This window comes from Rhipicephalus microplus, chromosome 5 (genome assembly GCF_043290135.1).
Source record: "Rhipicephalus microplus isolate Deutch F79 chromosome 5, USDA_Rmic, whole genome shotgun sequence".
Classification (NCBI taxonomy): Eukaryota; Metazoa; Arthropoda; class Arachnida; order Ixodida; family Ixodidae; genus Rhipicephalus; species Rhipicephalus microplus.
Window position 1 is genome coordinate 30,832,511 of NC_134704.1, and position 11,821 is coordinate 30,844,331.

At 46.0% G+C, this 11,821-nt stretch overlaps 1 protein-coding gene across 1 annotated transcript in view; it reads left to right on the plus strand.

The window, feature by feature from the left end:
- The window catches only part of LOC119174775 (SEC14-like protein 2), a 33,803-nt gene extending 23,851 nt beyond the window's left edge, over positions 1–9,952 (plus strand). The window contains exons 6-12 of the mRNA XM_037425835.2: positions 1,102–1,196; positions 2,652–2,730; positions 4,144–4,224; positions 5,131–5,217; positions 5,535–5,641; positions 7,217–7,526; positions 9,585–9,952. Coding sequence (XP_037281732.2) covers positions 1,102–1,196; positions 2,652–2,730; positions 4,144–4,224; positions 5,131–5,217; positions 5,535–5,641; positions 7,217–7,526; positions 9,585–9,697 — 872 coding nt within the window. The 3' untranslated portion in view covers positions 9,698–9,952. The remainder of the gene's footprint in view (positions 1–1,101; positions 1,197–2,651; positions 2,731–4,143; positions 4,225–5,130; positions 5,218–5,534; positions 5,642–7,216; positions 7,527–9,584) is intronic.
- The last annotated feature ends 1,869 nt before the right edge of the window (positions 9,953–11,821 follow it).

The window sequence follows — 11,821 nt, forward strand, 5'->3', positions numbered from 1 at the left end:
GCCACTATTTACTACTAATACCGTAACTCCCCCTCCTCCTCCTCCTCCTGCTACTACCACTACTGCAATCAGTACCAGTTGATTCGCTACTACATACTCCTAAAAGCGCGACTCCTCCTCTCTTTTTCATCCTCCTCCTACTAACACTATTACAATTAATCCTCCTCCTCCTCCTCTTCCTTCTCCTGCTACTACTACTACTACTGCTACAATTTGCTTCTACTTCCTACTAATACCATTACTCCTTCTATAGCTCCTCATCCTGCTACTACCACTACTGCAATAATTATCAATTGATTTGCCACTACTTACTACTAACACCCCGACTCCTCCTCTCTTTCTCATCCACCTCCTCCTACCACTACTACAATCAATACTACTACTACTACTACTACTACCACAATTTGCTACTAGTTCCTACTAATACCATTACTCCTCCTCTTTCTACTCCTCCTGCGACCACTACTTCATTCAATACCAATTGATTTGATACTACTTACTACTAATACCGCGACTCCTCCTCTTTCTCATCACTCTTCTACTACCACTACTACAATCAATACTACTACTACTGCTACTACAATTCGCTACTGCTTCTTACTTATAATGCTACTCCTCTTTCTCCTCTTCCTCATCCTACTACCACTACCTAAATCAATACCAATAGTATTACTACTACCAGTGCTCCTACTGTAATTAGCTACTCCTTGCTACTAATACCACGACTCCTCCTCCTCCTCCTCCTCCTCCTACTACTACTACTACTACTACTACTACTACTACTACTACTACTACTACTACTACTACTATCAATACCAATACAACCACTATTGCAACTTCTACAATGCTCTACTCTAACTACAAATACCACACCTCCTCCTCCTCTTTGCTGCTGCTGCTGCTACTACTACTATTACTACTACTACTACTACTACTACAATAAATATCAATAATACCACTACCACTTATACTTCTACAACTCGCTACTACTTACTATTATTATGGTGATTCATTCTCCTCTTATTTTCCCCTATACTACTGCTACTACTACTATATGGCGCACCACCTTGTTACTACAACAGCAACTGCTACCACTTGCAGGCTTTCTGGAGTTGGTTCCGGCGGATGACGTCAAGCGTCATGCCCTGTATTTACTCGAGGGTATCATGGATCGTCTCAGGCGTGCTTCGAAGCAGGTGAATTCTGGCTTCTGCATTAAGGAAAAACAAATCGCTTTACAGAGGTGCTGTATACGGCTAGGCTTCTGTTACTTATACCTGTGCACCAACAAAAACGTACGTACCACACTACTTGGTGAAACTTCCGCTACTCACCACCGGTTCACAGAAAAAGAATCAAGAGGGGAACACACGAGTGGCGAACACCAAATAAGATAGCGCACAAAAGGGAAAGCGTGCGCGGAAAACCCGACAAAATGACGCGTGTTGCGGAGCGAACAATGCCGCAAGAAGATGCAAGTATGAATGCGGTAGACTCGCTCGCTGCATTTATTTCAAATGGAAAGCTTTCAAAGAGCATACGAGAAACTCAAAATGAACTTTCTGAACAGAAATTTTTGAATTTAGTTGAAGGGTGCGTGATAGGCCTATGGTTCGAAATTCTATGCCATCTCAGTGTCCTGCGCTGAACAGCTTCGCTCTGCATCCGCCTTCACTGAATAAAATGGCTCCTCAATTTCGTGGCATAAACACGAAACTCGTATAACACGCATGTGTCACAACATCCACTACTCATTTCGCCGATCCCCTAAAGATTACCGATACCTCTCGATTGTTTGGACAATTTTGTAATGTAAACACAAAACACCAGGTTAAAGGACCCCTAAAGCACCAACAGACGCTGGGCGTGCTCTTCTGCTAGCAAATTTCTGTGTTTTCACCTTGGGCTTTGAGGAAAGGCATTCGGAGAGGTATAGACGGACGAGCCGACGAACAAGTTTGCTGTAGACTCACGCACAACTGCAACGCCACAACCAAATTTCGACCTCTGGGTGGTTTATGGGCGCTTAAGACTCTTGAAGGGAAATGGCACATCTTTCTTTGCAGTGAGGCATCCAACATAGAACTCAGTATTGGTTTCAGTAAAGAACCACAAAACAAGGCAGTAAAGAACCTGAAAACGATGGGAACATTTTCCCACACGTTCCCGGTAAAGAATAGGTTCCAGCTGATTTGCACTTCACGCGAGAGCTTTGAATGACGTCAGACAGCTCTTATTTTTTCCCGTGTGTGTTTTCTGCCTTCATATTTCAAAGGGAGACACATCTAGCAACTCATTCAGTTCATTGTAAGACCGTCAATAGCTTTACCACTGAAATTAAAGACAGCAGACGGACAGCGTCATCAAAATGCTCTACAAAAGGAACAAATTTGTCTTGATGAAAATGGTTGCGTAACCAATCCATGTTTACCACAGCGACCACGAAGAGATCGTCACTACAATTACTCTAAAGCAAAAGTAAAGCGATTCCATTATTTACTTCTGCCTTTAAAGTAACTTGAGTTTTTCGAGCGCATTCAAGAAAGGAAACATGAGAGAGGACAAACGCAGGGAGGCTATAAGAGCGGTGGGAGTGTGCCGTGCTCACTATACTGATCTTCCTTGTAACTGTTTGTGCGTGGACTTTTCAGAGGGACAAGGTGATCGAGACAGTCTTCTTCATCGCCGACTTTGAGAACTTCACGATGCGCCAGATCTACTCCTGGCAAGGTAAGGTCGCCCGAAGTCTCCTCACTCTGTTGTGCCAGATCGTTTACCTCGAACGAGCAGACAAAAGAATAGATCGGCACGAAATGCGGTGAAGAGAACTCGTCGTTGCTGTGTACACAACCCACACACAAAAAAAAAAACATCTGTCAAGAGTTGAAGGTATAGATTGTTTCACAATGACTGAAAGTTATTCGTGTTCTATTCTTTTTTTTTGTCTGAAACATTTTCACATTTCAGTGAAGAGAACTCGACGAATAAAGAATCTTGCCGCACCAAGGTTCCGTTTCAATTCAGGAGCAAAGAATGACCGTGTCCCTAATTCAGTACTAGTGTTAAAAGAACGCTAATGTTTATAGAGTAAAAGCTAGTCAATTTGACTCACGTTAAATCGACAAACTGTATCCCTTTGACGTTTTTTTCAGGTCGCGGCAAGCATGTGCATTGTTTAATGGCATCAAACTCTCGTTTATTTAGTCCCGTTTGGCCACAACGTGGGTTATTCGGATGACCTACAGATCACGCCAAGAATTGAGCGCCGTCAACGGGCGAGGCAAAGGAGCGAAAACGTCGTTTGAGAACAACCCAAACGGCCGTGGGTCTTCGCGATAGGCGCTTTCGCCATCTGCAGTCTTAAAACAATGACGTTGCTGGCGGCAAAGACGTCAGGGGCTGCGGGAAACTTCTTAAGCTTTCGTTTTCACCGCGTGCCTTCAGAGCCGTGTATTCGCCTTTTATGATCGCGCATCAGCGAGCCAGGCTCACTGAACAGCAGATGCGGTGCTCAGCGGTTTGGTTTCGACCCTGGGCGTAGGCCACACGTTCACCTTCGAAACTGCTTGGACGCTGTGATGGTGTCGTTAGTAAGCGCAGTTTCAATTGACAGCGGATGTGGCACTCCGTAGATTCATTTTGATTTTAGGTAATGCGCGCGCAATCATCACAAAGCAGGTGGAAGCTGGTGCAGATGAAGAGCTTCAGCCGCAGTTCACATGCTCGCATGAAACTTGCTTGCTACATTATTATGCGTCAACGATCAGTGGTCAGTCGTGTTTTTTGTTTTCTTTTTTTATTTCGAAGGAATTACTGTCACGGGCACGTGTTGGTGTTCATTGTGGCTGTACGTAATGAGACTCGGGATGGTCATGAGCCGGAGGTCACATTAGGAACAAAGTCAGGAATGACGAACATTACACGTTTTACACTGCTCTCATACAACATAAGTGCTAAAAAAAGAAAATAAAAATCGATTGATTTAACAGGCACTTGTTTAAAGCTTTCTTAAAGCTTTCCATTACTCAGCCTTCTTTTAATTCGGACAATTCTTCCGGTCCTGTAAAGTTCGAGCTAACGAGCTTTTTACGGCGTTTACGTAGATTCAGCCATCAAAATGGTTAAGCATCTTCTGCATTGCAGTCATCACCTTGCTGACGGATTTGCTCAAGGCATACGAGGACAACTACCCGGAGATCCTCGAAAAAGCTTACGTCATCAACGGTGGGTTTCCCGCCCTTTCATCCCGCGCTTCTACCACATAAATCGTGTTTTGACGAAGTATAGCAGCGTAGCGCTCGCAACTTAAACAATCTACAAACTATGCACAAAAAGGCCATTGTCTGCAAGGCTCTGTTAAGGACAAGCGAATTGAAAATGTTTACAAATCGAAGTTTGCTATAGGGACCAGTACATGCTGCCATGAAAGTACTGTCCTGTTCGGAATGTGCCGAAATTATCATACTGAACAGTCTAATAAAAAGTGAGGCCAAATTTATTACTTTGATATCATTAGTTATTAGTCATATCACTATTTAATAAACAGGACTCCTCTTGCTGCCTTTGTAACAAATATTAGAGGAAGCTACAAGTGACTCGCGGACTGTTACTGTGGCCATAGAAATCTATTGCCACAGCTCGACGTGCTGCTTCATTCTTAATTACTTCTACACCTTGTGAATTGCGTGAAAGCCCCGCCGCGTTGGTCTATATATAATGGCTAAGGTACTCGGCTGCTGACCCGCAGGTCGCGAGATCAAATCCCGGCTGCCGCGGCTGCATTTTTGGTCGAGGCGAAAATGATGTAGGCCCATGTGCTCAGACTTGGGTGCACGTTAAAGAACTCCAGGTGGTCGAAATTTCCGGAGCCCTTCACTACGGCGTCTCTCATAATCATATGGTGGTTTTGGGACGTTAAACCCTACATATCGATCATCAATCAATTGCGGGAAATATATAGTCGCCAGAGTTATGCTCGAAAGTCTGTAACGTTACTTGCGGTAGTCCTCATGGCAAATTTGTGTCATCGCACTTCATGAACATTGACAAAGCTGCTTTGCCGACAAGGTCCATGTATACATGCATGGTGCAGCATACTCCCAACTGACTGTTTGCATTTTACCTTCGCAGCGCCACGGTTCTTCCCGCTGCTGTGGAAGTTCATACGGCCATTCCTAACTCAGCGCACGGTAGACAAGGTGGCCATTTATGGCACAGGTGAGCGCCCGGTGTTGAAACACCTGCGGAAACAACGCTGCTTTCACTACCTGAAGCGAAAGAACACAGTGCCATGGCTGTTAATAGGTGGCGCAGCCGTAGTTTCTACTAGTGCATTCAAGCAGAGAATCTTGAATGAACTTTCATTAACAACTGTGGAAATCGCATGATCGTGACACAGAGCTCCACACCTTTTGCCAGGGTTTCAGAGATCCGGTTATACCCTGTGGTTTAACCGGAAAACCGATTTGCTCGTGGCTTTCTTGTCGACGCTACAATCGATAATCTATAGATTGATTAGCACCCGTTCAATGCAGACGACTGGAAAAATGGCCTGATGGAACGATTTGACCCAGACTTCGTGCCACAGCACTGGGGCGGGAACATGGTGGGACCGGACGGAGACCCTCGATGTCCTCACATAGTGAGTGGAACTCCTTTACGGAAGAATTCCGAACCTCTTTTGTCACGTTAAATATGGGCCATGTACTAACGCCACCTTGGATGTCATTTTGTGTACAGTTATCTCAGTCTCACTTTGCCTCTGTATGTTTGTTTCCGGAAGCATTGAAGAAGCTGTGAGGCTACAAAAAAACATTAAAAAAAAAAAACAAAAAGACGTGCGCTTAAGACACGCGAGCATCGTCTATGAAGGTACCTGTGTAGAATCTCGATGCCTAGAACGCTACCACCACGAGTGATATTCGCGCATTCTAGAATGTTTCTGCGATGGAGGGACATTGCGTGGCTATCGGAATATGATGATCATGAATTTCAATGGCATCTTTTTTTGGAATGGGAAGGCCACCAGTAGCGTCCCTGCCTGTTTTTGTTTTTTAGACCAGGGTGTTCTTTGCATTCCAGCAAATTATCTCTTTTTTTATTTAAAAGTATTGCAAAGATAGTTTTCAGCGTGACCTTTTGAATGGTGGTTTTTGAACTTAAAACCTCAGACACCAACCTTCCAAATGAAGCACTGCTTGGTGGCAATGTAACGGGACAGCTGGGCCGTTTTAACGTTCACATCAATGCAGCCAAAGCTTCAAGAAGATTTTAAAAAAATGCAGCATTGTTCCCTTTAGATCTCAAGCCAACAATTCTCCATTTTTTTCACATTTTTTTTTTGAAGACAATCCTATATACTCGGGGTCAACTTTCTGTAGAAATGAAGAGAAAGCTACAAGGGCGGAGCTACTTCTCCTGTACTTCTCCGCGAGGTAGTTTGATTCGGCTCGCGTTTCAAAGGACGGTCGTGTTCAGTCAGGTAATCCCACTGCACACAATTTGACACGTCCGCTTGCACAGCTGTTTGTGAGTGAAATTCGACACAACCTCCTTCGGCGAGTCGTCGCAATAGCTGGAGGGAGACCCGCGCTTGCCTAAAGACAAAGACGCCATTTTGACTGTGAAGTGCACGTAAAACGTGCGATTTTTTTTTAGACGCGCGAAAACGCGAAGCGACTCCTCAGAAACCAACAACAGATATGAATATCTCCTCGGTGGACGCAGCGCCTCTTTATAAACAGCACCCAGTAGAAAATTATGTATTCTTTTTTTATTATTTTCACGCGAAAAGCAGGGACGCATTTGTGGCACTATATTCTGCAGCGGTTGCACACGCCAACTTTGGCTCCGTAGCCTTCCCTTCATTACCGCAGAAATTTGTTCCCGAGTATAGAAAAACAGTTTGTACCAGAGTTAAGGATGCTCGTGACTGATTTGATTGATATGTGGGGTTTAACGTCCCAAAACCACCATATGATTATGAGAGACGCCGTAGTGGAGGGCTCCGGAAATTTCGACCACCTGGGGTTCTTTAACGTGCACCCAAATCTGAGCACACGGGCCTACAACATTTCCGCCTCCATCGGAAATGCAGCCGCCGCAGCCGGGATTCGAACCCGCGCCCTGCGGGTCAGCAGCCGAGTACCTTAGCCACTAGACCACCGCGGCGGGGCAAGGATGCTCGTGACTGACTTCATGCGTGTTTCCTCCGCAGATCTGTCCCGGCGGTGATGTTCCAGCCTCGGTCAGGGAAGAACTGGCCAAGCGAAGGTTATCCCGCGAGGCGGGCGTCTCAGTGCAACGCATCGAGCGTCGTTCGCGATGGGAGTTGCCCATGCGCGTGGCCCGGCCCGGCGAGCAGCTCTCTTGGAGCTTCCAGACGGCCACGGGGGACCTGTCTTTTGGCGTACGCTACGAGTCGCCGGGTAGCTCGGTCAGCGAGTACCTGATTGAGCAACAGAGGTTGCCATCGTGCTGCCTGGTGCCCGAGCGCGGTTGCCTCGTCTGCGAGAAACCCGGGACATGTGAGTTTATGAAAGGTTGTTTACTACCATAAATGTTGGCTGCCACCATTTAAACGAAGTCGTGCAGATGAAATGAATAGGACACTGACACAAGTGTAGCTGGGGAGAGGGAGCATGTTCAACGTCTTTGTTCCCTAAATATTCGATTTGGCACGTATATATATCTACAACCACACATACAAATGCATCCACGAACGAGCAATAAGTATGATTGAACCCTATTGCCTTCTGCCCACCTCCCCCGAAAAAAAATTAAGAAAAACAATCCTTGCTGCGCTACTGGAAGAGGACGTGGAAAAAAATGAAAAGAAGAAAATGTAGGGAGGTCGAAATGGATGAAGGGATTAAAAGAAAAAAGTGAGGGTAGGAGGTACTGTAAGAGTGCATGTGCGCCTGTCCACGCGTACAAGCGATTGCTTAACCTGACTGGCACTAAAAATCGCAGCATATCCACGGAGTGAATGATGATGAGTGGGGCGAAGCGTCCGTGCTTCCGTCCGTGCTTCCGTCCGTCCGCGCGAATACCCGTGCGTCAATCCATGTGTCCGTCCGTCCATCCGTCTGTCAGTCCGTTCGTGCGTCCATCCGTTCGTACGTATGTGCGTCCATCGATCCGTCCATTCGTGTGCTAGTCTGTCTGTCCGTCCGTACGTGCATCCATCTAGTGAACACTTCAAGTACCGCCATCTCTCATCTCGCAACCCCTGTATATGTGCCACCAGTGGCTACATACATACATACATACATACATACATACATACATACATACATACATACATACATACATACATACATACATACATACATACATACATACATACATACATACATACATACATACATACATACATACATACATACATACATACATACATACATACATACATGTGGGACGTTAAACCCTACAAATCAATCATTACATACATACATACATACATACATACATACATACATACATACATACATACATACACACATACATACATACATACATTCCTACATTCATACATACGGAGGAGCGACAGACCCACGTCAGAAGGAGCCTCACCCCTAAAGTAGTATCGATGCCTGCAATAAGAAAGACTGCGCATAAGGAGCGGTAAGCTCTTTTAGATGCAATACTCAGACCCGTTATGCATGAAAAAAATAACTCTAACCAAGACATCCAAATCCGCTGGTTTGCTGCACACATGGGGTCTGCCGATTCATCTCGGGCAATTTTAAACGAGGTGTCTGACGCAGCTGCACGAGGGCTTGCTATCCGTGCACTATGTGACCAGGTTCCCAATAAAATGTCAGAGCAAACAGGGACCGATTGCTTACAAATACAGTGAAATAACAAAGCATTGCTGCATGAATAGAAGGGAATTCCCAGGGCCACGCGCTAAGCTCAATAATCTCAAGCGGTGACATTGCGATTGTTACAAACATGAACTTACCCGAATGGAAACTTCATTAACAAGTAATATCCAGAAAGAAAGGGCTAACTTCATAGCGAGAAGTGTAATAGCATCATTACTCAGGATCGTACGTTTCCACGGTGTCCTGTGGCTTTCAAAGACTGTGATAAAAAAAGTGACTGGTGGCAAAGAGTCCTTTACAGTGGAGATCATTGAGATCAAGTACAGCCCGTCCAGAAGACCCACGATACGGCATAAGTTTAAACCTTACTGTTCCGACGTGGGGCCCGCCTGCGTCAACCTAATCGTTGATCTTCAGGGCCTAAATAACGTTTATCGTACCATACCATCGATCATGGGAACATTTCGAAAATAAAAATTATAAAAAGGTGTCGCTTAGGCAAAGTAATTTCGATTTCATTTAGATGGTAAAAATGAAGCGGGTGTTCCGGAGAGCACAGAGCAAAAATATTCCAAAAGTCAGTAAAAACCTAAATGCTCCAGACAGTTTCAAGACACATTGATGAAGCGTGTTCAGTTGGGCGATTGGTCTATTGCCGTATCTTGAATCGTGTATTAAATTCATGTGGTTGGAAACTATAATGTGCAACCTCCCCTTGGTGCCTAAGTAAGCGTGTTGCTGTCCACCTCTTTGCAGACATTCTGGAGTTCGACAACTCTTACAGCTGGATCAACAGCAAGACCTTGGCTTACTTCGTCAATCTCCTACCTCCGGGAGACGAGAAAGAAAGTGGCTCGGCGTTAACTTAACCGTTAGGACAACGCACTGAGTCACCTCTCCAAACACGGCGTCCATGGTCGATCGACCGAAACACTATGCGGCTCCCGGGTCTCCAGGCCACACCTGAGATGCAAGGCGTAGCCACGCTACCGAGAACTGACGCGTGCGAACCACCTTGAAACATGTGTTTTACGGTTATTTCGACTGTCCTGCACTTCTGGCGTATACAGAGCGACATTTACCTGTACTTGACTGGTGCCTGACGTTAAAATGAGCCACAGTTATGTTCTAGTGTGAAATCAACATTCAGTCTGCACAAACTTTGACGCACAACCATTTCGTACCAACGAGCTTTTTCATTCTAAAGCGAAAGCCGTAGGCACTTCATTAACAGCAAGAATTGCCAGTTGGCATCCCCCGGAGTGGCATCAACACTACTGACACAAATAGATCATCGCGCGATGACGTCACATTATTACGTCATCACTCGACGTTATCTCTTGGTGAAAGGTTGGCGGACCACGGAGGAAGTGCGAGACTAGGTAAGGTGTGGAAAGCTTTAGGAAGGAGTGCAGGGGATGACCCACACACTGAATGAGGAAAAAAAAAAGGAGATGGCGATGATGGCTATCGTATTCTAGTCGTCTTATGTCAATGCGTAAAGGACCCTGTGAATATATGTTTCCTGCTGCATAACCGTGCTCGAAGTTAATTGAATAGTAGGCAAACGAGTAAATGCGTTGTATCTGGGGTTCTCCCAGTCATTAAATTCATTGCAATATTCAATGCACTGGTCGTAAGGAGGCTCATAAAGGTTTAGAACCATTTGCACCATTTACTGAGTTTGTGCATTTACCGTGACTGTCCTCTGGACAGTCTCGGTAAATGCTAAAACTCAGTAAAGAGCGCAAACTCCTGGGTGCATCATAAAAATTATTGGGGTTTAACGTCCCAAAACCACCGTATGATTATAAGAGACGCCATAGCGGAGGGCTCCGGAAAGCCCCGCCGAGGCGGTCCAGTGGCTAAGGCTCTCGGCTGCTGACCTGCAGGTCGCGAGATCGAATCCCGGCTGCAGCGGCTGCATTTTTGATGGAGGCGAAAATGCTGTAGGCCCATGCGCTCAGATTTGTGTGCACGTTAAACCTTGGCAGGTAAACTGCAGAGCTGCAGGACCCATTTGAAAAGCGCCGGTGTTGATTTCTTGGGCATCAGTGATTTGTAGCGATCTGAATATATATGTCGCCATGACTTATGCCCCCCTCCCTCCCCTCCGATGATGGGAGACTTCAAGCCTTGGACAAAGGTAAAAAATATGGGTGAGTACGTTTCTCTAACTTCATGTGCATGAATCATTCCAGCATCCCCATATTACTTGCCTTCATCTGCTCGAGCGCAACCAAAGTAGACGTGTTTAGTCACTTTGTATGAAAACTCATGCAAATGCACTTAAGTTTGCTGAATAAATAATTCCGGCGAAGGATGTTTGTTGACCGCACATGTAAAAAATTGGCCCGAATCTACATGTTCCACTGTAAATGTCGTCGAAAGACGATAGTCTTGCGTCTGGAGAGAGTGAACAAAACGTTTATTTGATGTTCTGCGCAAGAAAATCTGGAGGCACTTCGTTGGAGGGCCTCGAGCGTGTAGCCGAGGTGAACAAGCGCATCTAGGCACGTTAAACACGAGCGCCATCTGGCAGTTATCTTCAAAAACGAAGGCATGCGCGACCGCGGAGAAAGATGCGTGCCAGTCACGGAGGTGATGATTGATATGTGGGGTTTAACGTCCCAAAACCACCATATGATTATGAGAGACGCCGTAGTGGAGGGCTCCGGAAATTTCGACCACCTGGGGTTCTTTAACGTGCACCCAAATCTGAGCACACGGGCCTACAACATTTCCGCCTCCATCGGAAATGCAGCCGCCGCAGCCGGGATTCGAACCCGCGACCTGCGGGTCAGCAGCCGAGTACCTTAGCCACTAGACCACCGCGGCGGGGCGGTCACGGAGGTGATAAGGTGTAGAATGCAAAGCGACGGGCAGGTGCCACCACCGTGCCGTCGTAGCGAAGCGTTGGAAACACCTTCTTGAGCATCTCGTTGCACTGTCACCGCAGTGCGTTAAACGCTACAGTCCTTAGAGTGTTTTGT